This window comes from Elephas maximus, chromosome 3 (assembly GCF_024166365.1).
Source record: "Elephas maximus indicus isolate mEleMax1 chromosome 3, mEleMax1 primary haplotype, whole genome shotgun sequence".
In the NCBI taxonomy this organism is placed as follows: Eukaryota; Metazoa; Chordata; class Mammalia; order Proboscidea; family Elephantidae; genus Elephas; species Elephas maximus.
In genome coordinates, this window is record NC_064821.1 from 207,642,559 (window position 1) to 207,670,291 (window position 27,733).

At 47.1% G+C, this 27,733-nt stretch overlaps 2 protein-coding genes across 3 annotated transcripts in view; one reads left to right on the plus strand and one right to left on the minus strand.

Moving 5' to 3' along the window:
• The first annotated feature begins 969 nt into the window (after positions 1-969).
• On the plus strand, positions 970-19,065 carry POGK (pogo transposable element derived with KRAB domain). Of its 2 annotated transcripts, none has more exons than XM_049881132.1 (6): positions 970-1,052; positions 2,461-2,594; positions 8,979-9,105; positions 9,839-9,937; positions 15,477-16,961; positions 18,978-19,065. In XM_049881132.1, exons 2-5 carry the CDS (start codon positions 2,463-2,465, stop codon positions 16,946-16,948), a joined length of 1,830 nt encoding a protein of 609 aa, XP_049737089.1. In that variant the 5' UTR covers positions 970-1,052; positions 2,461-2,462; the 3' UTR covers positions 16,949-16,961; positions 18,978-19,065. The 2 variants fall into 2 exon arrangements, with proteins under 2 accessions (XP_049737089.1, XP_049737087.1); XM_049881130.1 differs by lacking the exon at positions 970-1,052 and adding an exon at positions 1,090-1,226.
• Positions 19,066-23,213: 4,148 nt separating this feature from the next.
• The window catches only part of TADA1 (transcriptional adaptor 1), a 30,603-nt gene continuing 26,083 nt past the window's right edge, over positions 23,214-27,733 (minus strand). The window contains exons 7-8 of the mRNA XM_049881135.1: positions 24,767-24,929; positions 23,214-24,350 (exon numbers count right to left, since the gene is read on the minus strand). Of these exons, the coding sequence (XP_049737092.1) occupies positions 24,198-24,350; positions 24,767-24,929 (316 nt within the window). The 3' untranslated portion in view covers positions 23,214-24,197. The remainder of the gene's footprint in view (positions 24,351-24,766; positions 24,930-27,733) is intronic.

The following is a 27,733-nucleotide window of genomic DNA, read 5'->3' on the forward strand; positions in this document are numbered from 1 at the left end:
AGATGCGCAGCTCCACATTGGTCTCTCCAGGGCAGAAAGAAGTAAAATTCACATCTAAATAAAAAGGAACGACTCCTGATTACTGATCACAAACACCTGAAGCGATCTTCCCTAGCAGGTACTCAGATTTCAGGGACAGTCTGAAAAGTTCCCAACAAAAACCCAAACCCACAAATCTTCTAGAACGAGAAGGACTTTTCCATCTCTTTTGTTGTATTGTCCACAGAGCTGCAAATAAACAATTCCCCTAAACATCTCGAGAAAAGGTTCTTCTATACACTTACTTCGTCCACGGGATTACGTGCTTGGGACTTGACAGGCAACAACCACAAAAATCATGAAGTTCCTTATCCGTGTGTATCAGGAACACAGTTCTGAACATGTAACTGCCGGAATAAGAATATTCTGCCGAAACGATCCCGGACCGCATTCTTTTGCCGGTCTTGCCTTCCTAACACATTACCCGAGCTTGGCGAGAGTGCCGAGAGCGGCCATCCAAGCAAGTGCAAGCACTAACGAATGCGAAAAAGCACATGGATGTGTGAACCCACGTCCGACTCAGCTAAAAGCGAAATCCGGGATCTTCCGCCTCCTCGGCGCAGGGGTCAAACACAGTGCATGAGAAGCCGACTGCACCAGAAGACGAGGAGAAGGCAGGGGGCACCGCCGCCGCTGCCCGCTCGCTACCCCCGCAGGCCAGCGAGGCGCCGGACCGGGCCGGGCCGGGAGGAGCACGCCGCGCGGACCGGCCGGAAGCCGCGCCGGGAGGAGGGTCCGGGAGCTCGCGCGGGCGCCGTCCCCCGCGCCGCCGCCGTCCCCGCGCCGCCGAGGCCTGCTGACATCAGCCGCGCTCCTCCCCTCGCCTCCCAACACCCTCAGCTCCCGGCCGGACCCTCCCTCCTCCCACCACGTGTCCTCCCTCGCTCCCTCCCGAGGGGCCGCGCGCACGGGAAGCCGGAGGGGCGGAAAGGATGGCGCTCTGACAGCCGGCCGGAGCCCTCGGCGTCCCCAGCCCGCGGCCCCGGCCCGCGCCCCGGCCGCTCGGCCCGGCGGTGAGTGCGCGCGGGCGGCCCGGCCAGCGGAGCGGGGGCGGCGCGGCCCCTCCCCGGGTCCTGGGCGGCTCGGCCCGGCCGGGCGGGGGCACCGAGGCTGCAGCTGCCGCCGCCGCCGCCTTTGTTGCGGGCCCGCCGGGGAGGGAGGCAGCGCCGGCGCTCGCCGCTCCGCAGGTGCGCTGCGGGCCGGGAGGGCCCGGGCGGGGAGGCGGGCCGGCCGGCGGGGCGCGGGGCCGCGGAGAAAGGGAAATGGGACAAGATGGCAGGAGAAACACCAGCGCGCCTGGGGGCGCGGCGGCAGCGGCGGGCGGGGCGCCGGGAAGAGGGCGGGCGGGCGGGCGGCGGCTGTCGCTGCGGGCACCTTCGCCGCGGTGCGTCGTCCCCTCCCACCTCCTGCCTGGGTGCCGGCGGGAGGCGGTGGCCAAGTTTGGGCGAGTGTGAAGCCTGCCTCGCCCGCCCCTGACCCATCCCTGCCGCGTTCGCTCGTCTCTTGGAAATACTGAAGAAGCTGACTTTGAACTCTGGAGGCATCTTTTCTTTGGCACCTCCGGAGGACGCAGTCTGCAGGATGCACATTGACTGCACACCTAGCATTTACCCGCGCCCCTAGAGGGCAGGAGCGCGGCCCTTTGTACTGGCCTCCGAGCTAGGCAAGAGCTTTTGTGGCCCAGATGCGACGGAGTCATTTCGTGGTCAGGGTGGGCCCCAAAGTCTGGGCGGCCAGCAGAGATTTCTGCACCCTCTTGAGTATCCAGGCATTACCCCTTCTATGTGTCACTGACTCCCTGGCTCACAGAGGCTCCTAAGGCAGAAAAAAAAAGAGTGACTCCATATTCCAAACAGACTCATGGACAGAACGTTTGAATTTGGAATTGCCCTTGAAAAGCCAGGTGGTGGGTATTCTGGGCCAGCCACCCTCACCATGCTTAACTCGCCTCTAGTAACAGACCAGTTGAGTAAATGTCCTATCTGTGTTCACACCCCTTCGCTGATAGGCAATCAGCACCCTTCTCCTGCCACTGACTCCATGTTCCGATGGCACTGCTGTGAGAAAGTTCTGCCTTTTAATGCAGTGCCTCAACCTCCTCTGGGAATATTTACCCACAGCCTCAGTTCTGCTCTCTGGGTCCCTACAGAACCAGTCTGGTCTCTCTTCCACAGATAGCTTTTTAAATATTTAAAGGCATCCAGATCTACTCCCTGCCTACAGCCCCTCTTATCATAATCAAATATGTCGCCTTCCAGCTTCCTAGTGCTTTCCCTGGAGCCCTTCCTCCTCAGGCCTGGCTCTGTTCCGTTTCTGCCTTCCAGCCTGCACAGTGTCTGAAGCTGAAAGGTACGCTGAACCTCTCCTATCACAAGAGCTCACGCTGACACCTGATTTTTCTGAACTGAATCTCTCTTGCAGACATGGAGTCCACAGCCTACCCTCTCAATATGACCCTGAAGGAAGAGGAAGAGGAAGAAGAGATTCAGAGCCGGGACCTGGAGGATGGCCACTCGGATATGCAGAAAGTGCGAATCTGCTCAGAGGGTGGATGGGTAAGTGAGGTGTGGGGTGAGGAGCAAGCCTGGGAGCCAGGCTTGTGTGAAGTCTCCTTCTCAGGCAGACAGGGGAACTAAAAATAGCCCAGCCCGGTATGTTTGCATTCCTGAGAAAACAGTCCTGTGGCTTTAAAAGGCTGCCTGAAGAATGCGGGTTATGGGAACAGCCTTCCGGTGTCCTTATCATCACTGGGCTAGAAATCCAAAAGGCCTTGTTTGTCTTCACCCCTGAATCCTGCTTGATCCCAGGTACATTGTAGGCATCAAATAAATGTTTGCTGCCTGACTTCTGGGCAAAGGGAACCATTTCAAATAAGATTTGGAGTGTTGAGCTGGTGTGAGGAGAGCTTTGTGAGCCCAGGCCACTTGGTTCTGTGTGAGTACCTCTTATTAATAATTCACACAGGACAGCTGCATGTCCAGCTGTGCCAGGACGAGGGTTTGGGGCGGTGGGCAACGGGATATGGAGATTTACCACAGAATAGTGTGATAGAGTAAACTTATAAAGGTGTAAATGCAACAGGTATTTACATTTATAGTTATCTATGGCAGTTACTGGGCTTCGTGATAATTGGGCATGAATAATAAACTTTTTAAATAAGCAACAGATTGACATTCCTTTTCCGTGTTTAGCTTCCCATCTTATATAAACAATCTCAGTATTTGTAATAGTCTTTCTTTCTAAGGAAAGACCTGTATTCATAGAACCATGCTACTTCCAACTCATCAGTCCAGATCCCTTACCATATGAGGGAACGGGGCCACAGGGAGATGTTTCGTGCCAAGAATACTTGTGTACACTGACACTTGTCCTTAAAAACAAGTCTCTTGATCCATACCCTTAAAGTAGTGCATCTTGCTGTGTGCACATTATATCTCAAAAACATCAACACAGGCTCGGGTTTGCCCACCCTGTCATCCTACCCAGTTCTGACTCCCCCAGCTGAGGAGGCCTTGGAAGGAAGGAGTCAGTCCCATCTGGCCTGGAATGAGACCTGAAGGCAGCAGAGGCCCTGGGTTTAGAAGTCAAGTTGGCCAACCCAGGGTGTCTAGATGGAGTAGAGAGCCTTGGAAAGCAAGTGCAGCAACAGTGGACATCTGAGTGTGTTGAGGCCGTGAGAAAAGAGCAAGGCGAAGACCATACTTGAGTTGGGAAAGAAGGAAGTAACCAGAGAAGCTGGAAGAGGGGGACCAGCAGCCTGGTGGTACTGGGGATTTGGCGTTGGTGGCCTCTAGGGGCTCTGCCATCCATCCGGCAGTTGCCAAGCACAGTGCTAGGTGCTGTGAAGACCAGATCCCTACCCTTGTGGTGTTGCTAGTCCCATGAGGAAGACAGGGAAGTAAACAGATGGTTAACAGTAGTGGGCAAAGCACAGTGGTGGAGGTCAGCTCAGGATGCAATGGCAGCCAAGAGAAGAGAGGCCGCTCATCATTGGCCTGGTCTGCTGTCGGGTGCCACTGAGTCAATTTTCAACTCATAGCGACCCCATGTGTTACAGAATAGAACTGCTGCATAGGGTTTTCTTGGCTGTACTCTGTACAGGAGCAGATCACCAGGTCTTTTCTCCTGTGGAACCACTGTCTGGGTTCAAACTGCTGTAGACCTTGCCGTTAGCAGCCAAGCACCTGGTTGTTGCACCACCAGGGCTCCTTTGACCTAGTCTAGAGCAGTGGTATCAGCTGGGAGCAGTTTTGCCTCTCAGGGGACATTTGGTAATACCTGGAGACATTTTTATCATGGCTGGGGGGAAGGGGTGGGATTCCACTGACATTAAGGGATGCAACTCAATATCCTACAGTGCACAGAACATCCCCCACAACAAAGAGTTATCCAGCCCGAAATGTCAGGAGTGTTGAGGTGGAGAAACCCTGCTCTAGAGCGTTAAACTAGGGGAAGAAAAGAACTGAGTCTGTATTTTAGATAGGCATTTTGAATGATGTTAGGCAATCAAAAGCCTTTCTGACATAAGAACCATACTATATGTTAGGATAAAATTCCATAGGAGAATTGGAGTAGAAACACAATTTCAAGTAGAAAAAGGAAAAGTGCAGTTTGAAATGTATCATGGTCCTGAGTGGAATCAACCCAGGGATGGGGCAGCGTTCTGGGAGGAGAGGACAGCACAAGCAAAGGCACTGGGGAGAGAAACCTGTGTGTGGAATTAGGAGCCGTTCACATGGCTGGAACCCACAGTGCATGGTGAGAAGTGGAAACAGGTAAGACAGGAGAGGTAGGCCAGGCCGTGGGCCACGAGCAGCCGCTTGGATGTGGAGTGCTATGCCAGGGAGTTGGACTCTCCTTACGAGCTCTGAGGGATCAGTCTTCAGTTCATGCTTCTGAGGGAAGCCTAAGGCTCTCACCACGGTCCCTGTGTGGTACAAATGGTTAACGTGTTCAGTCCACCCGAAGGTGCTTTGGAGGAAAGACCTGGTGATCTACTGTGAAAAATCAGCCACTGAAAACCCCATGGAGCAGTCATGGTGGACTAGAAGGCAACTTTTTTAAGGTTCTGAGAGCCACCATGCTAAGGTGTAAGTTGCCTGGTAAGAAAGCTCTGTGACTTTGGGCGAGTTACTTAACCACTTTTTTTTTTTTTTTAATCCGTAAAAGTGGGGTAGTAATTCCCATAAACCCCCCCCAAAAAAAACCTGTTGCCATCAAGTCGATTCTGACTCAGCGACCCTATAGGGCAGACTAGAACTGCCCCACAGGGTTTCCAAGGAGCGGTTGGTGGATTTGAACTGCCAGGCATTTGGTTAGCAGCCAAGCGCTTAACCACTGTGCCTCCAGGGCTCCCTAATTCCTGTATCCCTAGACTATTTAAAGGGTTCTATGAGATGCTGTAATTAAACGTGTACGAGGTAGGTCCTGACACAGTGCCTGGCACACAGCGTGCTGCACTAGTGCAGCCTCCCCCTGCGAGATCCCCGCCCTCCTTGCCAGGTGGTTGTAAGGCTTCAGTGAGGCCCTGGAACGTATAAGCACTTTATGACAAGGTTGGAATGCCAACTTCCTGGGCAGAGCAAGGCAGTGCATGCAAACTAACGGAAGAACACCTGTCACACGTGTCTCTGATCTTCTGAGGGAAGGGGAGGAGGGCAGGATTGGGGGCATCTACCTGCAGGGCCAAGAAAGGGTGGCTGGGGGTTGGCCACAGGCTGGCTGACTTCTTCGTGTTGCCCAGGGCTGGTTCTGTTTACCTTCTGCTGGGCTCAGCCAGATAAAAGGCCTCTGTGGAGTGGGGGAGCCTGCACAGCAGGGCCTGGCTGAAGGCTCGCTGGCTTCACACAGAGGGTTGCTGTGAGGAGAATTTCTCAGCCACTGTACTATGTGCTTCTGGAGCATAATGTGGTCTTGTGTGAAGATCCTGCGTGGCTCAGTCGCAGTGTGAGGCGATGAATCCCGTACCCGCCTCTGACCTCCTCTTGGCTTCAGGGCTCCTGATATTTTTATCAGGCCTAGGATGTGTTAGGAGCTCTGGTGGTGCAATGGTTAAGGGCTCAGCTGCCAACCCAAAGGTCGATGGTTCAAACCCACCAACTCCTCTGTGGGAGAAAGATGTGGCAGCCTGTGTCTGTAAAGATTCCAGCCTGGGGAACCCTATGGGGCAGTTGTACTCTGTCCGATAGGGTCGTTACAAGTCTTAATCAACTTGACAGCAGTGGGTTGAGTTTGGTTTAGAGGATGTGTTACTCTGAAGCAATGGGCATAGCCAGGCCTGCATCTAGTTTTACTGACAAAGGAAGAGGGGCTATAAATAGGAATGGCCTGAATCTGGAACTTCTAGGGAGAGAAGAAGCCAAAGGGAGAGTTGCTTCAAAGCCTGTGGAGTGGGAAAGGGTGGGTGGAAAATTCCTGGGCTGACTGGCTTTCCAGTTGGTGAGTAAGTCTGAGGAAAACCTAGAGACAATCCATTTTTACCTCCTAGTATTTCACACTTAAGGATTTTTGTCCATTGTTACTCCAAAGAGTAGCCTTGGTTTTGTGACAGATCAAATTTAATGCTTATTTGAAGCTGTTCCAAGTGGAACAAGAAAAGAGAAATCCAGAGATTATTTGCTTTAGATCGTTTATTCAAAGACATATTTTTAATGAAAACTGTCTACACTTGGCTGCTAACCAAAAGGTCATCAGTTCAAATCCACAAGCTATTCCTTGGAAACCCTATGGGGCAGTTCTGTTCTGTCCTATAGGGTCGCTATGAGTCAGAGTGGACTCGATGGCAGTGGGTTTGGTATGGATGCTATCTCCAAGAAGTGCCCTAGACTTAGGGAAGCAAAACTGAGTAAGCACAGGCTTTGCCCTCCACGAGCTTGTGTACTAGTAGAGGAAGCAGGCGCGGAATCAAAAAGAGTGATGCGGACTGGTAAGTGCTGCCGCAGCGTCGAGTTCAGGGCATTACAGGCGCGTGTAGGAGGGCACCTGGCACAGGAAGCAGGACACCCAGGATGAGTCTTAGGACATGGGTGGGCGTTAGGCAGGCAGAGAATGAGGAGGGGCTCCGAGACAGAGGGAGAAGTGTGTGCGGAGACCTGGAGGCGTCAGAGAATGGTTTGTTCAGGGAACTACAAGCAAATAAAAAAGCCAGGCAGGAGGGTGGGGGTCACCGAGTCTCAGTCACCCAATGGGCTGCGCTGTTCTCTGCGTAAGAGCAGGAGCTTTGGAGACAGGCAATGCTAGGTCCAGATCTCAGCCCTGCCGTTCGTTAGCTGTGTGACTTTGGATTAGCACTGTAGCCTTTCTGGGCCGGCTTCTTCCTTGATTAAATGGGGTTATGCCTACTTCTCCACAGAAGTGGGGGGAATAAGTGAAGCAGGTACAGGGCCAGCACTAGGAAGTGCTCCTTAACTGAAAGATTGGAGATTGAGACTACCCAGACATGCCTCAGAAGAAAGGCCTGGAGGTTTACCTCCAAAAAAACCAGCCATTGAAAACTCTCTGGAACACCGTTGTACCCTGACACGCATGGGGCCGCTATGAGTCAGAGTCAACTCGGTTACAGCTGGTTTGAGTTTAAATGTAAGATGGTGTGGAAGTGAGATACAGGGGGAAAGGAGGAAATAAGTGGGCTTCCATAAAGGAGGAAAGGCCAGTTTAAGTGATGGATGACTTCACACCTGAAGAGGCTGCATGCAGGTGGTGTAGGCCCGGACCAGCTTTCTGAGCTGAGAGTAAATGTTCTTGTCATCACCCAGACCCTGCATCCAGCTTTGGGGAATAGCTCTGAAAGTGGAAATACAAAAGAACCAACCTGAAACAAGCTGCCCAGTGATTTCTTACCACTAATGCGATGAGCTGTGGAGGAGTTTCAATGACCAAAAGAAAAAAATATTGTGTGAAGAAAAGCAAATATTTGCTAAACGAGAAGAGGTTGGTTTGCGTGGCTGCTTGCCTTTAGCTGCTAAAGAGCCTCCCCCAGCTGGCCGGAAAGGGGAGGGTAGAGCCATCTTCCCTGCAGGAAAGGGATTGTCTTCAGGGCTTTCTGCCAGCCATGTCTAAGCAGAAGGAAACAAGTTTGCTCTAGTATCTCATTAAATAAATTTAAGCTCTAATTAGTCCTTCTCTCTTCCTGCTTGTGCTCTTGTAGGCTAGTAAGGCCAGGTAGGGCCCTTGCCCTCATGGGTTCCTCCCTGGGCGCCTCCGGGTTCCCAGTCAGCCACTAGGGTGGAACTGGAAGTGGAGAGTACAGTTCCTTTAACTTAAACCCTGCATCGTAACTGATGCATCCCCCAGGTGAACTGAAAACCTCCCACCTGTATCATCAAACAGCCGAGAGGCCATGTTAATAGGACTAGGAAGCTGTATTGATAGAAAGTAATAGCGTCCCTTTCCAAAGACCCAATGACAGCAGTAATCCTACTTGAATTTACAAACCAAATCCAGCCCAGGCCCTAGCTCCCCTAGACTCCCACCCAGACTGAGGGTCTTTGGGGGATAAGGGGAAGCACATGGTTGGGGTGAGCGGGTTGGTAGGGGAGGTTTCTTGAGGTGTTTCCTTGAGTGTGGTTGGTTCCCGTTTCTGGAGTCAGGGGTGATGCCGTAAGCAGCTCTCACCGGACTCCTAGTGCATGAGAGGAAGGTGCCCAGTGTCCCTGTCCTGCCAGCGTGTGGTAGGGAGAGTTTTCTTCTCAGGGTGCGGCTTTTCTTTACCATGAACTGAGGGGTGCAGCCTGCCATGGTGGAGTGAGGCGTAAGACCTCTTGTCTTGTTTTACTTCTGATTGCCACAAAAACACGGGCAGACTATTTAGCCCTCTGGGTCACGGCCCCTTACCTGTACGCTGCAGGACTGGGCCAGGTGGTCTCTCAGGTCCTGCCTTTGCTGTGCATCTGTCTGCATGTGTCTATTAGTTGTTGAGAAAGGCCTGTTCACTGTTCCAGGTACCGGCCCTATTTGATGAGGTGGCCATATATTTTTCCGATGAGGAGTGGGAAGTTTTGACGGAGCAACAAAAGGCCCTCTACCGGGAAGTCATGAGGATGAATTATGAAACTGTCCTGTCCCTGGGTAAAGCTTTGTTTTCCTTTGTCTCCTAGATGCTCTGAGCCCAGAGAATTGTTTCTCTGTCTTTGTTCTCTGGTCTAGCCAGACATCCTTTTCTCTTGAACTTGGACTGTGTCCCCTCAGTGCCGTTCCCACTGAATTTCCTATTTTTGATTTGGGCAGGATATCAATGTGGCATCCATCTATCTCAGCGACGTGTGCCACTTCTCGGAACTGCGACCAGTGCAACTCAGGCATTCTCGTTAGCAATAAATATATATAACCTAAGAAATGTCACCATGGATCCAGGCCTATGGTTCTTGTGTTCCAAAGGAGGGAAGGCAGGCTTCCTTGCTATCATTAGCCTCAGAAGCTTGGGGACGTGCCCCCAAAGAATCTTTGCTCCCCTCCCCACATGGCTACCATCCGTATTACTGGAATGTATCCATTTGGAGAGATTTCCCAGATTGCTCATTTCCCAAAAGTTCATCAGATTAGTGGCTGACCCACTTCCTGCTAAATGTAGTGGTTGTGAGTGCCGCCCTCTTTAGAAGAGATCCGTAAGTTCCCTTGGGCAGGCCTCTATTCCGCCATGTTTTTTTCCTTATGTTTCCCTAACCCGTTTCCCCCTTCCTTTCTCAAATCTCCATATTAAGAGAACTGAGGTGGTAGCGGGCGGTCGGGGAGATCCTTCAGTATTCTACTTTGGCAGCCCTCCAGGACTGTAACACACAGCTGTTTCATTTCCTGTAAACAGAATTCCCATTTCCTAAGCCGGACATGATCACTCGGCTGGAAGGGGAGGAAGAGTCTCAGAAGTCTAACGAATGGCAGCTCCAAGGAGGACCTTTCCCAGGTAGTACACTTCATCAGTTTGGCATCCGTACACATGGGAGCATTAGGAAGCTGGAGTCTACCTTTCCGTGTACCTCTTGTTGGGGCTCTCAGAGGGAGTCAGGCTGCAAGGCAGGAAGAGTACTGGCTTTAGAGTTTTAAAAAGTCTTCTTTCCTCTTAATTCTGTGTGACCGTAGGTGGCTTCTTTCACCTGAGTCTCCAGTTCTTCATCTGTAGGCTGTAGGAGGTGCAGTGAAATGCAGCTTAAGACACATTTGGCCTAGCATATCTTTGTTAACGTGACCACGTCAGCAGTGAACCAGGGCCCCTACAAAGCTAGGGGCAGTGTGATGCAGCCCACTTCCAGAGGTATCACCCCAGCTGCCTGTTCATTTCATACTGGGTGCATATTCAAACAAACCTGTCTAAACAACACGTAGTCCTTTATCAAGGAATATGAGCAGGAGAGTAGCAGTTGGATAAACAGAGCATAGCTTCCAGACAGGCAGAATGGTTTCGTTTGCCTTCTCTTCTTAGGAAAGAGTTTAAAATGCCCTATTTCATTGATTCTAAGATGTATTTCTCCCCACCATTTTAACATTTCTGGAATTGTTTGCCTCTTAAAATTGATGACATGTGTTAGTTTAATTAGTGGCATTTTTTTTTTCTTCATGACATATAATAGAGCATCTAATAATGGGTGGCATGTTAGTTTTAATAAAATATGGTAATTTCCCCAAATCACACTCAATTTCTGTAACCACCTTCTGATGAAACCCAATTCTGACATTGGTTTGCAAAACCAAACCAATTGTTAAAGATTGAATCATGTCCCCCAAAGGTATGTGTTGTAAATCCTAACCTCTTTGCCTGTGGTTGTAATCGCATTTGGAAATGTGTTGTCTTTGTTATGTTGTGGAGACAGGGTTAGTGTAGAGTGTGTCCTAAGTCATTCTCTTCTGAGATATAAAAAAGATAAACAAGCTGAAGGAGCAGAGATGGGGGAAGACTAATGCCAAGCCACATGGAGATCGCCAAGGAACCAGAAAACAAGCTGAAGAGACAAGGACCTTCCCCTAGAATCAACAGAGAAAGCCTTCCCCTGGAGCTGGCACCCTGAATTCAAACTTTACAGCCTCCGAAACTCTGAGAGAATAAACTTCTGTCTGTTCAAGCCATCCACTGGTGGTATTTCTGTTACAGCAACACTAAAGAAGACAATTTGATAACGGAAGAGTGGGCTCTGCTGCGCTAACAACTACAATGTGAAAGTGGTTTTGGAATTAGGTAATGGGTAAGAGGTGGAAGAGTTTTAAGGTGCCTAATAGTTTTTTTTTAATAGTAATAGTAAAAGAAAAAAATGAGAATCCCAGAACACTTAATTGTGCTCATGTGGAACTTGCACATAGACCAAGAGGCAGTCGTTTGAACAGAGCAAGGGGATGCTGCATAGTTTCAGATCCAGAAAGGTATGTGTCAGGGTTGTATCCTTTCACTATACTTACTCAACATGTACACTGAGCAGATAATCAGGGAAGGTGGACTATATGAAGAATGTGGCCTCAGGACTGGTAGAAGATGCGTTAACAACATTTGATATGCAGATGACACAACCTTGCTTGCTGAAAGGGAACCTTTTTGCTTACTGATAATGAAACACTGATGAAGATCAAAAACTACAGTCTTCAGTAGGGATTACACCTCAACATAAAACAAAAATCCTCACAACTGGACCAATAATCAGCATTACAATAAATGGAGAAAAGATTGATATTGTCAAGGATTTCATTTTACTTGGATCCATAATCAACACCCATGGAAGCAGCAGTCAAGAAATCAAACAACGTATTGCATTGGGCAAATCTGCTGCAAAAGACCTCTTGAAAGTGTTCAGAAGCAAAAATGTCACTTTTAGGACTAAGATGCACCTGACCCAAGCCATGATATTTTGAATTGCCTCATATGCATGCAAAGACCTGGATGATGAATGAGGAAGACCGAAGAAGAATTGATGCCCATGAATTATAGTGTTGGCGAAGAATATTGAATATATCTTGGACTGCCAGAAGAACGAACAAGTCTGTCTTAGAAGTAATACCGCCAGAGTGCTGCTTGGAAGTGAGGATGGTGAGACTTAGTCTCACCAGCTTTGGACACGTTATCAGGAGGGACCAGTCCCTGGAGAAAAACATACTTGGTAAAGGAGAGGGTCAGTGAAAAATAGAAGAACCTCGACAAGATGGATTAACACAGTGCCTGCAACAGTGGGCTCAAACATAACAACGATTATGAGGATGGCACAGGACTGGGCAGTGTTTCGTTCTGTTGTACGTAAGGCCTCTTTTAGTCGGAACCAACTGGATGGCACCTGACGACAGTAGTAAAAGCCTAGATTGCCTTGGGGAGACTGTTGGTAGAATTATGGACATCAAAGGCAATTCTGGTGAGGGCTCAGAAGGAAGTGAAGAGAACTTCAGAGAAAGCCTCTGTCTTCGAGAATACGTACTGCAGCAGCAACAGTGTTGATACAAATGTGGATGTTAAATATACTTCTGGTGAGGCTTTAAAAGAAGAATGTTGAGCATGTGCTTGGACAGTGGAGGAAAAGCAATGCTTTGTGTGCAGTGGCAAGGAACTCGTCTGAATTATGTTTAAATTTTTGGTGGAAGGTAGAACTCGTAAGTGATGAGCCTGGATATCTGGCTGATGAGATTTCTAAGCAAGGTCTTACAGATGCTGCATTGTCTCTCCTTGAAGCTTGCAGTAAAATGTGAGAAGAAAGAGGTGGACTTAAAAATGAACTGTGCAAAATGAAAACAGCTTTAAGATCTGGAAAACTGTGTTGTACAGAGTAAGAACACATGTCCTAGAATGTTCACCAAGGATGTGGCTACACAATCTTTTGTTGAAGAGATTAAGCCTGTGACTGATGGGTCTAACCAACCACCACAGCAGAAAGCCCATCAGCTTAGATTGAAGGCGACAGGGAAATAACGCTGTCTGCCTCTTGAATTCTGCAGGCAGGAAACAGGCCAAAGAAGCTACATCTGTTGTCCTCCAGGAAAAGAAAAGGACCATCCCCGGAGCAGCTCAGAGATCAGCAGAACTGTTGGAAGGAGCACAGGAAGCAGGGCCTTCTTGGTTTCAAAGGGTAGGGCCACAGCCTCCTAGGTTTTAAAGAGTTGCGTCTTCACCACCTTAGTTCCGGAGTGTGGGGCTGCTGTTAAGGTGTGCCAGGGGAATGGGGCCACTACCTAAAGCTGGGGAGTGGGCCTGCCATTCCCAAAAGGCAGAAGAATAGGACCTGCCAGGGCCGCAGGGTTGGAACCACCACTCACGTGAACTAGGAGAATGGGGCACCCAAAGCACAGGGAGCAGAGTTACTGTCTCAGGGGGCCTGGAAGGCAGAGCTGAAGCTCAGGGACAAGAGGCTTCCACCCGAAATCCTGAGGCATGGCCAATACCCAGAGTCTGGGCAAAGGGCCATTGCCCAGATGGCCTCAAGAGAAGAGGGTTATTTTCTAACCTTGAGAGCTAATGTAAATTGTTCTGCTCTGTTTTGGACTTGCTTGGTGCCCCTTAATCTTTCTTTCCCTTCAATTTCTCCCATTTATTATGGAAATTCATACCTTGTGGCTGTTCCACCTTTGTGTTTTAGAAGCAGATAGCCTGTATTCTAGATTTCAAAGGCTCTCAGATGAAGAGTAATTTTGTTTCAGGATGGAATATGCCTAACATCTCACCCATATTTGATTTAGATGATTCAGAACATGAGATTTGGGACTTGGAGTTGATTAAAGAATTTTGGTATGATGTGATGGCATGAATATGTTTCGTATGTGGCAAGGACATGAGTTTTGAGGGCCAAAGGGTAGAATGTTATGAATTGTGTCCCCCAGAAATACGTGTTGGAAATTCCAACCTCTATGCTTGTATTATAATTCCATTTTGAATGGGTTGACTTTGTTATGTTGATGGGCAGGATTAGTGTAGGGTGTGTCTTAAGTCAGTCTCTTCTGAGATACAAATGACAAGCAAGGTAAAGGAGCAGAGATGGGGGAAGACTGATGCCAAGCCACATGGAGATCTCCAAAGAACCAGGAAGCACGCTCAGGAGACAAAAACCTTTCCCCAGAGCCAATAGAGAAAGCCTGCCCCTGAAGCTGGTACTCCGAATTTGGACTTCTAGCCTCCTAAACAGTGAGAAAAGAAATTTGTTAAAGCCATCCGCTTGTGGTATTTCTGCTATAGCAGCACTAGATAACTTAGTCACCAGTTTTCTGCCTTGCAAGCTTAACTTTGCTAAATGTAGTTTTATGCTATAGAAGATACTCTTGGTTCCTGGAATATGATTCAGCCCGTGGTACATCTAAATCTCTCTAATATTATGTGGTATTGTGGGTTATATTCGACTTCTCGTCCATATAAAAATTATTTTGAACTAAACACAGCCCCCAAATTATTATTTGGTCCAAGCTTGGTGCTTATGTTCAATTCTCAGATCTACCAGTGTGTAGCGCAGCCACTTGATGCATTACTTATCCTTTGTAGCCTTACTTTCCTCGTCTGTAAAGGATATAGTTACTATGAAAATTATGTATGGTAATAGATGTAAATTGGCACATGGATAAGGTCTTAGGAAATGGTACCTGTTATTAAAAGGAGCCCTGGTGGCACAGCAGTTAAGCACTCAGCTGCTAATGGAAGGACTGGTGGTTCGAACCTACCCAGTTGCTGTGCAGGAGAAAGATCTGGCAATCTGCTTCCGTAAAGAATACAGCTTTGAAAACCCTTCAGAGGACTAATGGACCACAAGTACCACAGCCTCCCTGAGACTTGAGTTCAGCACAGCTAGGTGGTGCCCAGCTACCACCACCAACTGCCCTGACAGGGATCACAATAGAGGGCCCCAGACAAAGCTGGAGAAAGATGTAGAACAAAATTCTAACACACAAAGAAAAAAAGTCCAGACTTAGTGGTCTGACAGAGACTGGAGAAACCCTGAGAGTATGGCCGCCGGACACCCTTTTAGCTCAGTAACGAACTCACTTCTGAGGTTCACCCTTTAGCCAAAGATTAGACAGGCCCGTGAAACAAAACGAGACTAAATGGGCACACCATCCCAGGGGCAACGATGAGAAAGCAGGAGGGGACAGGAAAGCTGGTGATGGGGAATCCAGGGTCAAGAAGGGGAGACTGTTGACATGCCATGGGGTTGGCAACCAGTGTCACAAAACAATATGTGTATTGTTTAATGAGAAACTAATGTGCTCTGTAAACCTTCATCTAAAGTACAATGAAAAAATAAAATGTAAAAGTATTATATGCTCAAAAAAAAAAAAAACCCTTTGGGGCAGTTCTAGTCTGTCACATAGGGTCACTGTGAGTTGAAAACCAGCTTGACGGCCCTTAACAATGAAAACATCTGTTATTAAAATTAACTACTTTTTGTGACTCTCACATTAAGGTATTCTTGCATTTTGACCAGAAATTTGGGTAATAAACCAGAAATTGCTTTACTTATTGGCATTGTTTTTGCCCCTCCCTACTTGTCTCCCAGAAAACGAAGACTCTGACGTGAAGCCTCCAGATTGGGCAGGCCCAGTGAGTGCTGCCTCCCAATTTCCTCCGCCTTCCCACTTTGACAGCTTTGGCCTCCGTTTGCCTCGGGACCTCACAGAGCTGCCCGAGTGGAGCGAGGGGTACCCTTTCTACATGGCCATGGGCTTCCCCGGGTATGACCTCTCGGCTGACGATATCGCCGGCAAGTTTCAGTTCAGCCGAGGCATGCGCCGCAGTTACGACGCAGGGTTCAAGTTAATGGTGGTGGAATACGCCGAGAGCACCAACAACTGCCAGGCCGCCAAGCAGTTCGGAGTGTTGGAAAAAAATGTCAGAGACTGGCGCAAAGTAAAGCCACAACTCCAAAACGCCCACGCCATGCGGCGGGCATTCCGGGGCCCCAAGAATGGGAGGTTTGCTTTGGTGGACCAACGTGTGGCCGAATATGTCAGATACATGCAGGCCAAAGGGGACCCTATCACCAGAGAGGCAATGCAGCTGAAAGCTCTCGAAATTGCCCAGGAAATGAACATTCCAGAGAAAGGGTTCAAAGCAAGCTTGGGTTGGTGTCGGAGAATGATGAGAAGGTATGACCTGTCTTTGAGGCATAAAGTGCCTGTGCCACAGCACCTGCCTGAAGACCTGACAGAGAAGCTGGTCACTTACCAGCGGAGTGTCCTGGCCCTGCGGAGGACGCATGAGTATGAGGTGGCGCAGATGGGGAATGCAGATGAGACTCCAATTTGTTTAGAGGTGCCGTCACGGGTGACTGTGGACAACCAGGGGGAGAAGCCCGTATTGGTCAAGACTCCAGGCAGGGAAAAACTGAAAATCACAGCGATGCTCGGTGTCTTGGCTGATGGGAGGAAGTTACCTCCATACATCATTTTGAGGGGGACATACATCCCGCCAGGGAAGTTCCCCAGTGGAATGGAAATCCGCTGTCACCGGTACGGATGGATGACTGAGGACTTGATGCAGGACTGGTTGGAAGTGGTGTGGAGACGGAGGACTGGTGCGGCACCCAAGCAGCGAGGGATGCTGATCCTGAACGGCTTTCGGGGCCATGCCACTGACTCGGTGAAGAGCTCCATGGAAAACATGAACACCGACATGGTTATCATCCCAGGAGGCCTGACCTCGCAGCTTCAGGTGCTGGACGTGGTGGTCTACAAACCCCTGAATGACAGTGTGCGGGCCCAGTACTCCAACTGGCTGCTGGCTGGGAACCTGGCCCTGAGCCCCACCGGGAATGCCAAGAAGCCACCCCTGGGCCTCTTTCTGGAATGGGTCATGGTGGCATGGAATAGCATCTCAAGTGAGTCCATCGTGCAAGGGTTCAAGAAGTGCCACATCTCCAGCAACTTGGAAGATGAAGATGATGTCCTGTGGGAAATTGAGAGTGAACTGTCAGGAGGAGGGGAACCACCAAAAGAATGTGATGCTGAAAGCATGGCGGAGAGCAAGTGAAGGAAATGTTAAGGTGAGCGACCACGAATAAATACCCTGTCTTCCCTGATAGAGGTCCCTGGGTGGCACAAATGGTGTGTGCTCCTCTACTAACCGAAAGGTTGGCGGTTTGAACCCACTCAGTGGTGCCGCAGAAGCCCTGTCTGCTTCCATAAAGATGATAGTCCAGAAAACCTCATGGAGCAGTCAGTTCTGCTGGGTCACACAGGGTCACCATGAGTCAGAATCGATTCGACAGCAACGGGTTTGTTTTTTCATTGGCACGTGTTTGAATTCTACGTATAGTTTTTCTGTTTCAGTTATTTTTCTGTATCTTGAAGTTATAGCGCACGGTGTAATCGTGTAGATACTAAGCCGTCAACACTTTCTCTTTTATGCAAAACTTTTATTGCCTGGACTTTACTGTGTGTGGTTTGTTCTGTAGCCTACGGACCCAGAAGCACTTGTATAATAAATAAAACAAGCGGAGTGAGCTGCCATCTGAGAGCTGTAATGCTGAAATAAAATATTTGGGCCTGAAGGAGCATAGTCTTAACATTGCTCAGTTAACAAAAAGTTACAAGACCAATGAGCATATGGCCTGGTGGGGCTGGGACAGGGAGAACACTGAGGGTGCCTTTTGCGAGGGGTCCTCTGGGCCCCAGGATCTCAGCCCTGGGGCAGTCTGCAGTGTGCCCACTGGGGAAGCAGAAACTATATGCTTCTGCTTGCATTGTCCCATGGAATTTAAGTGAGTTAAAACATCATCCTATTCTCAAAATAATCTCTACGTGTGGAGTGGGCAGCCACCGTCATTTCTTGTACTCAACAGATGTCCGAAGGGACATATTTTTAAATTGAATCTTTGCACAAAAAGGAAAATAAAACAGTGTGCCTGTATAGCACAAGTGAGTAAAGCTTAGGGCCAAGGACCATAGCCCTGGGATCCTCAGAGGTGAATATAGAAGAGGAGCAGTTTTAAAAGGAAATGGGGTTGGGGGGCTAACAGACAACACAAGTGAAATGAGGTCACCCCTCCCACTACCAAGGAGAATGTCCGCATACGGGAGGGAAACAAATGACTCATCTTACCCTCCTTTTCATTCTTCTAATTGTCGGCTAATTTGTCCCTCCGCACAGTATTTGCTACGAAGCAGGAGGCCATTCCTTCTTTTTCAGAGGACCGACTGGAAGCCGTCTTGACCTCTTTGGTTTCTTTCACCCCACCTGATCCTGTACATCCATGTGTTAATGAGTGGCTTGTGTCTCCTCCCTGTCCCCATTCAAATTGTACCCATATCATTGAAACCCCGTTGTAATTCTGGGGTCATGAGAATTACGACAGAACGAGGGAGAACCTTGCACTACATCCAGCTTCACCAGAATTGCCTTCTTGTCTCATGTCCATCGCTTGCCCACCCCTTGAAGTCAGGCGCCTTGCTGCTTGCTGTTTTTTACGGCCTCCATTGCTATCAGGAAACCCTGGTGACACAGTGGTTAGGAGCTATGGCTGCTAACCAAAAGGTCAGCAGTTCCAGTCCACCAGACGCTCCTTGGAAACCTATGGGGTAGTTCTGCTGTGTCCTGCAGGGTCGCCATGAGTCGGAATTGACTGGATGTCAGCCGGTTTGGTTTGTTTTGGTATTGCATATCCACCCTTGAGGTGCAGTGCACTCTTTTCCTCTCATCAGCTTACCTTTTGCATTTCCTCGCCTTGTTAGGGGACGTTTTTATGTATTTATAATAGTCTAAGCTCTTTCTCCCCAGGGGTGTCAGTCAGAAACTGTCAGGAGAGAAAAGGAAGCATGTGGACTTAGAGCTGAGCTGCAGCTCCCCAGGAGCCTTTGCTCTTCTTGACTGACCTCGTTCTCTTTACTGTTGCCCTTCTTTGCCCTGCGCAAAGGGTATAGGAGGGATGTGGACAGAATTGCCCTTCTCATCTGTTTGGAAATCGGACTGATGATATGGCAATAGGATTATTGTGTTTGTTAAGTTACAAGATATCCAAAATCCAAGGATCATTTCATACTTAGGTTTCTCTGTTTTCCAGCAAAAGAAACTGTGATTGCAATGACTGGGGAGGAACGTCCTCTAGAAGATTGCTGGCAGTCTGAGTGCAGAGGGAGAAGCAGGAAAAGGCCACAGTGCTCCCAACAGGCTGAGTCTGGATGGCAGCCTGTGCTAACTACCTGGGCGACACAGCCCAGCCACACCCACGTGAGGCATCACCTGCGTCTAGGACACTCGCTCATCAGAGATACGATTGGAGAAGAAACTACTGCTGCCCCATTTCTTGGTTTGGAGGTTACTCTGTGTGCCCATCAAAAGGAACCTGTAAATAGGAGTGAACACAGGCATTTCCTGGAGAAGAGACCATCTGTTGAGCACCAACAAGGGACTCATCCACATCACGGCTCTACTGGTGTCGTCTGTGCAGAAAACCTCAAGCCGGTGTTTTATCCTGCCTTTGAAAATGCTTCCAAGAGTAGAGCCTGTGTTCACACAGGTTAAGACTACAGAGAAGGCCTTGTAGAAATGTTGAGTCACTTACGTACACCTGTGACTTACACATTTCCTCTTTTGGAAAAACGAGATATTAATGATAACAGCAAAATGAGGACACACTGGCCTGATGCCAGCAGGTGGCGTTTCAATAGACAAACTAGGTTAGCGTGGAAGATGGAAGTTAAAAGCAACTATGCCATTTTATTTATCTTCCCAATCTGTTCGGCAGCTAGACTTATTTAGGGTCTTGTTTAATGGCCCTTTTTCCCCCCATTATTATATTTAATGAGAGGGCAGCATTTAGCACACAGGCTTTTCTGTTTCTCAGGCTGCCTGCGAAGAAGTCACCATAAATTATCTGCTGTCTTCTATGTATGAGGCCCACTGACTCATCTGATACTTGTTTGGTTGATTTCTTTAATTTTATCACAAGGCGGTGGGAGAGGTTGGACCTTTAGCCACAGCTATTTCAGGACTTTTAATCTACCCTGCTGGATATAGGTCGGGGGAGGGAGCATTGAATTTTTACACTACAGTAATTTGCATTCCCACATAAGTCGAGTGTTAAAAAACATTCCTTTAAAACTGCTACAAAAATATGCCAGAACCTCGTAGACAAAGCCATTGCCAGAAATGTCATTCCAGTGTCAAATCTGGATAACAGATTACTGTAACCACTTCTTCCTGTAGACTCAGCTCACCTGTATATCATAAGGTGTTCTTGGCATCTTGAAGCACCAGTTTCTACTCAGGTACTCATTCCCTTGTTAGTGATTCACCTTTCTGGTATTTTTACAACCAATTACCCCCCAAAGGGAGAAAGTTCACGTCAGTTCAGGTGTCTGAGTAAACTTTTGGTATTTGTTTCCCCGTTTGTTTTTACCTGTATTATGTTGTCATCTCAGATGGCCTCTAAACCCAGCTACTTTCCATTCCAGAACCTTCCATTCCCTCCAGTTCTCCTTAATCCTCCACTGCCCTAGTTCCTGGCCCTTTCCTCTTTTTACATCTTATTTCATTTGTTTTGGGAGCTTAAAGGGTTTTACAGTTCAATACCTAATTGGAGCCGTAGGTGTCTTGGCGAGAAGAGTAGAAAATGGTCTCAACTCCTGTTTCATTCCACCACCAACTCGAGTCTCATCATCAGCAGATGGAGGATGCCTTACAGGTTGCATAGCACTGGACCTTTCTAGAGTAATGGCTCTACTGTCAGGGCTTCTCTGGGCTCTTTCCCCACTGACTTAATTATGATCTGTATGCCTAACAGAGCCCCAGTACAACTATTTTGCAGAATGGCTATTACCCTGGAGTTATTACAGCACATATTGAGACATAGTTGTACTCCTCAGTAGATAGGAACTCACCCCAACAATAAACTTTGATAATAAAGACAACAGGCTATGGTGGTTTTCTTATTTACTTGCTGGCATTGTTGCTTTCCAAGCTGTTGTCTCCATCCTGTTCTCCATCCAGTGTGATACCTACCAGTCTGTTACACCCTTGAACCACAAGTCTGCCCATGGGATGGCAGTGTGAGTAATGCTGCTGTTTTTGAAGACAAAGGGAATAAAAGTGATGTGCGTGGTTTTAAACTAGCTTGAAAAGGGAAACAGTTCTTTTCCTCAAGAATCATGTTTCAGGTGCTTTCCAGGATGGTCCATTACAAAATCATACAAAGGAAACCCCAAAACTGGCATTAATTTAAAATGAGTGAAAATATGCTAATCAGTTGATGGGCAGAAGAGGATATCCTGTTCTCATAAATATCTTTAAAAATGAAAGTGTGATGAATTAGTATGTCTTTTATTGTGTGCTCTTTCAATAAAAGTTGTCCTGATAATTTATCATGCCCATACCAGTTACCGGAGCCCTGCTGGCACAGTGGTTAACAGCTTGGCTGCTAACCAAAAGGTCAACAGTTTGAATCCACCAGCTGCTTCACAAAAACCCTATGAGACAGTCCTGCTTGTGTCCCATAGGGTTGCTATGAATTGGAATCAACTTGAAGGCAACGAGTTTGGTTTTTTGGCTTGTAACAGTTACCAAGGAGCCCTAGTGCTGTAATTAATGGTCAAGGGCTCAGCTGCTGAGAGGTAGCCATTCTGACTCACTAGTGGCTCTCTGGGAGAAAAGACCTAGCAATTTGCTCCTGTAAAGATTACAGCCTAGGAAGCTCTATGGGGCAATTCTACTCTGTCCTGTCCCATAGGGTCATTATAAGTCAGAATCGAGGGCACACAACAGCAACCAGTTACCAGTTGCCTGTGGAGTTGACTACGAGACATAACCCATGTGTGTCAGTAGGGATTTCAATGGCTGGCTTTTTTGGAAGTAGATTGCCTCTAGGTGAACTCAAACCTCCAGCCTTTCAAAGGTTACCGTTTACACCACCCAAGGACTCCACTGTGTCCAGACTCAAATATACAGCAGTCTGCTCTCCAAGGATAAACGTTTCTTTTTGCTTTTTAAGCCACCAGAATTAAATGCTGAACTAACTAGTTAGCCACACCCTCTTAAGTCTTACCCCTAAAGCTGAGCTTCCTGGCCCTTACTTGATACTCTGGAGGCACTGTGGTATGAGTTGAGGACATGACGGGACACAGGCAAAGTCATCAGAAGACAACTCTGTGAAATCCGGCAATGGGGAGGAAAAGTGAGATTTGTGCTTTGTGGATCACAACAGTAGGGGGTAACAGTGCTGAGATGGCCCTCGTGGTGCCAGGTAAAATAAGCCTCATTAAACCAAGTTTTGCTGATATCCCTGTACCACAGTGGTTATGAGCCAGGCTGCAAGCCTAAGAACCCACCAGCCGCTGCTTGGAAACCCCATGGGGCAGTTCAGTCGGAATCAACTCAACGGCAATAGGTTTAAAAGGCAGGTATTAACTGGAATTCATATAGGAAAAATCAAGCTTTATTCTGCGTTTGAAATTACCTGGTTTCTACCGCTTTTTTCCTCATTGAAACAATTATTTTCTAAGTAATTTTTGATAAAAACACTCAGGGTTTCTTAGGAAGCACTGGGGAGTTGGAGCCAGCCTTTGATGAACAGAACATGAGTTCGAGTCTCTTTCAGGGGCTTTCTTGAAAATCCTCAATATTAACTCTTTGCACCTTCTTGCCCTGCCCTCAACCCCATCTCCCCACTTTAGAAAATGAGTTCCTGAGGAAAACTGGCAGAGAGAGAGCAGACGTCTTCAGTGTCTTCAATAGAGCGTAAACCTGAAGTACATGAGGCAAGAGTCTTCTGTATCCTGCCATCCTACCAAGCCTGCCGGGCCAGGGAGGTAACTCTAGGGATTTGGGCAGGACCTAGGGAATAGTAAGGAATTTCTTTGGACTTACCCGTGTTATACACAACCCTAGAAAAGCAGGCCATGACTGAGCCTCCTGGCTGTCTACAAAGACCATGAAATGTTAACACATCACACACTTCCTGGACAGCATCAGGGCACATGTGTTTGTAGTCCAAAATAACCACTGGGTATTGGTTTGAATTCTTCCAGACCTTAAAAACTGAGTATTACCTCCCCTAAAACTCTAAAAGCTTTTCAGACTTGTGCCAGGAACTGAAACTAAACTGTTTTTTTCTTTTTAGTCTTAATCTACACATCACAAAAGGAAGAAATGGCGCATCTTAATTGGAGCCTGCTGTAATCTTTCACAGCTATTACACTCTTTTGAAAAGTCTGTCATAAAACAGGGCTTTTCATATTTCTGTAGAAGGCACTATTCCTTACGTATTTACTTTAAAAAACAAAAACACCATTGTTTTCTCCCAAAAGGTTTATTTGTCACATTTAAAGTATGAAATCAAATCCACAGATCCAGACATTTAATCATTATATACATTATTTAAAAAAAAAGACCTCCACAAATCCATCTGTACATTCTACTTCATTCACCAACACTGTATCTTCAGTAAAGAACAACATACCTCTTCAAAAAAGATACCAGTAACACTGTGAAATGTAAATTACCTTCACTTTATGACTTGAAAGGGTAGAAACAGATGGGAATTACCAAGCACAAATCCAATCTGGTTCTAAGTACTTCTTAAAACATATTCTACAGGAATAATTAATTAGATGAACCCACTAATCAAAGTCTTAACTCTGTGAAACTGAAAGAAACGAGTGAAGGGAGACAGTTTACAAGGTTAATTGCATTCTAAGATTTTTTATTTTGTTTTTTAATGCTAAGAAAGGACTTTGTCTATTAACACAGCATTGCCAAGTCATATTCTCTGTGGAGTTGTAACGATGAATCTTGGGGGGCCTACTTACAGTTATTAAAAATTGAACTGGTCACTCAAGGAGGTATGTGACTTTTAACACTGTGTAGGTTATTTCAGTCAAAACACGTGAGAAAGGCAGAAATTTTAGACTTGCCAGATACAGAATATATGATGTGGTTGTCCTGCTGATCGTGGGGACTAAGTGATAACGGCTTCTTTTTTCTAGGATGTCATCCCCCTCACCTGCAGACCACAGGACACTAAGTCCCAGATGCCTGAACATCTCCAGAACTCACTCAATTCTCACTCCCATAACTGAAGTGACGCACACACAGATACTTGGGTCATCATCACAGTCAGGTTTATGTTGATGGCTTCACAGTAGCAACACAAAATGTAGTCTATGTCACACATTTCCATAGGAAAGGTTATATATACACTATACACTTCAGCCTTGAAATGTGAACCCCAAAAACATTCAACTCTCAATACTAATTTGCTGAGGGCTTCATACCCCCAGATTCTAACTCAGCAGAGCAAGAGCCCCTCCTTGGCTGCCAGGCGCTGGCGGTGAACTCTGTCTTGCTGCAGCTCCTCATGGTTTGGGTGCCAGAGCTTCATGATGACCCGCTCAATGTTGAGGGCATACACAGTGTGTGTGGGGATCACTTCCCTGTGGACCTGCGGTTTAAAAAGCAGCAGGTCTCCAATTACACTTTAGTGTGCTTTTTCAATATACAAAATAAAACAGCATCCACGCAACAGACAGAGCCGCCTTAAAGTCAGAACCTCATAAACCCCAAATCAGGTAACTTGGGGAAAAGGACATAACAAGGTTCTCAAATGGGAACAAGAGGATTTTTTTTTTCTTTCTTTTACCATGTAGGGAAGAGGGGAAGGTGCACAGGTTGGGGAGAGTGAATTATGAAGAACTCATGGGCCCAGGATATGAAAAATGTGGCTAGTATTAATGGCTTTAATAACAACAAAAACTGAAAAGCCAAGAAGTGAAAAAAGCCAGTGTACATCTTGGCGGACTTGAAGAGTATTTTAACCTACGTGTAAGTCTAGGTAAGCTTTAAGGAGCCCAGAGTTACCTGCAAAGCTTCAAAAAGGTCGTACATGTTGACCGGAGGCAAAGACGCGGGCAGTGTGTCCCCAGAGCACGCCAGCAGGAGGGCAGCCTGCTGCTCGGCGTCATCGGGTGGCGGGTGAGAGGCTGGATTCTGACCAGCACAAGGAGCAGAAAAGGCTGGAGGGCTGAAAAAAACATTTCAGGAACATCCTTAGCAACTAAGATGGAGACAACTGAACAAATGGAATAGGAGTGGGCTGCTAGAATACATCTTATTAAAAACCGTAAAATGAATTCGAAATCTATGTTTTAACTAGTTGCTTTAATTTTTAAAGGCAGCCAAAAATACAGTGCAACTACACTTACCCTCCTGCCTCCACAATGTTAAAATATTTACTAAGCTCAGGATATGAAATCAAAATCGGTTCCTGCCCTTAAGGGGCTTAATTAGGAATATGAAATTGAAACCAACTGACTGCAGAGGAAGGTAAACAGTATTGGAGACAAGGCGATCAGAAATAAAGAGCAAGGGAAAAAAATACAGTCACAAAAAGAAGCATCGGGCAAAAACAGACGATGGAGAGTTAATCCAGACCTTGCCCACTTCCTCAAATTAGAACCCAGCTACAACACAAGCTGGGATGTCACCATGAGCTTTCCATCATCAAAAACGGGACAACCTATACAATCTGAGGAACATACAAGCAGGTAAAACAAGAGCAAGTGACGAAGTAACTTAAAGGAAAGCAAGAGCAGAACACTAGCATGGGTTAGAGGCAGCAGACAAAAGCAGCCATGTTAGAGAAGCCAGTGGTTTCATCAGAAGGGCTTGGGGGTACAGATTGCACCAGGGGACGCTGTCAGAGGGGGTGACAGCAAAATGACTGGCTATAAAATTCCTGTGCAGTGTTTCAGCAGAAAATTATTTTTATAAAAATATCCCTGTAGTTACAACAACAAACGCATCTTATGTAAGCCCAGTTCACAAGTATCAATATACCTACAACGCTAAAACTCTATGCCAATGTACTTTTTTTTTTTCTTTAATTGTACAGATTTACAGAACTAGCTTCTCATTGGATGGTACACATACTGTTTTGTGACATTAGTTAACAACCCCACAACATGTCAGCACTCTCCTTTCTCGACCCTGCGCTCCCTATTACCAGCTTTCCTGTCCCCTCCTGCCTTCTCGTCCTTGTCCCTGGGCTGGTGTGCCCCTTTAGTTCCGTTTTGTTGGATGGGCCTGTCTAATCTTTGCTTGAAGGGTGAACCTCAGGAGTGACTTCGTTACTGAGCTAAAAGGGTGCGTGGGGGCCATACTCTAAGGGGTTCTCCAGTCTGTCAGGCCAATAAGTCTGGTCTTTTTTTGTGATTTAGAATTTTGTTCTACATTTTTCTGCAGCTCTATCTGGGACACTCTATTGTGATCCCTGTCAGAGCAGTCAGTGGTGGTATCCGGGCACCACCTAGTTGTACTGGACTCAGTCTGGAGGAGGCCGTGGTACATGCGGTCCATTAGTCCTTTGGACTAATCTTTCCCTTGTGTCTTTAGTTTTCTTCATTCTTCCTCGCTCCTGAAGGGGTGAGACCAGTGGAGTATCCTAGATAGCTGCTCACAGGCTTTTAAGACCCCAGACACTACTCACCATAGTAGAATGTAGAACATTTTCTTTATGTTATGCCAATTGAGTTAGATGTTCCCCAAGACCATGGTCACCACAGCCGTCAGGCCAGCAATTCAGTCCCTCAGGGAGTTTGGATTTATCTGTGGAGCTACCATGACCCTGCCTTGTACATGCTGTGCTGGCTTCCCTAGTATTGTGGTATTGTGCACTGTATTACCCTTCACCAAAGTTACCACCTAATCTATTGTAGTGTTTTTCCATTCCCAACCCTCCCCTCCATAGTAACCATCAAAGATTATTTCTTTTCGTGTGTAAACCTTTTCATGAGTTTTTACAGTAGTGGTCTCATACAATATTGTCCTTTTGTGATTGACCTGTTTCACTCAGCATGATGCCCCCCCCCCCCGCCCCCAGATTCATCCATGTTAGGAGATGCTTCACAGATTCATCGTTGTTCTTTATGGTCATGTAATACTCTACTGTGTGTATGTACCACAGTTTATCCATTCATCTGTTGATGAGCATCTAGGTTGTTTCCATCTTTTTTGAACAATGCTGCAATGAATGTTTGTCTATTTATGTGACGACCCCTATTTCTCCGGGATATACTCGTAGGAGTGGGATTGCTGGATCATACACTATGTCTATTTCTAGCTTTCTACAGAAGGGCCATATCGTTTTCCAAAATGGTTGTATCATTTTGCATTCCCACCAGTAGTATATAAGAGTTTTGATCTCAGCACAGCCTCTCTAACATTTGTTATTTCCTGTTTCTTTTTATTCGTGCCAGTAATGCCAGTGTGAGATGGTATCTCATTGTGGCTTTGATCTGCATTTCTCTAAAGGGTAGTGATTGCAAGCATTTCCTCATGTGTCTGTTGGCCACCTGAATGTCCTTTTTTGGTGAAGTGTCTGTTCATTTCCTTGGCCCATTTTTTAATCCAATTATGTCTTTTTGTTGTAGAAGTGTTGGATTTTCTTGTAGATTTTAGAGATTAGACCTTTGTCTGATTTGTAATAGCCAAAAATTGCTTCCCAGTCTGTAGGTTCTCTTTTTATTCTTTTGGTGAAGTCTTTTGATGAGCCTAAGTGCTTCATTTTTAGAAGATCCCAGTTATCTAGCTTATCTTCTGAAGTTTGTGTGTTCTTGGTTGTGGTTTGTATTAGGGCCTCTAGCATTGATCCTATTTTTTCTTCTGTGTACTTCATAGTTTTTGGCTTTATATTTAAGTCTTTGATCCATTTTGAATTACTTTTTGTATATGGTGTGAGATATGAGTCTTGTTTCATTTTTTTGCAGATGGACATCCAGTTTTACCAGCACTATTTGTTAAAAAGACTGTCTTTTCCCCAGTTGATGG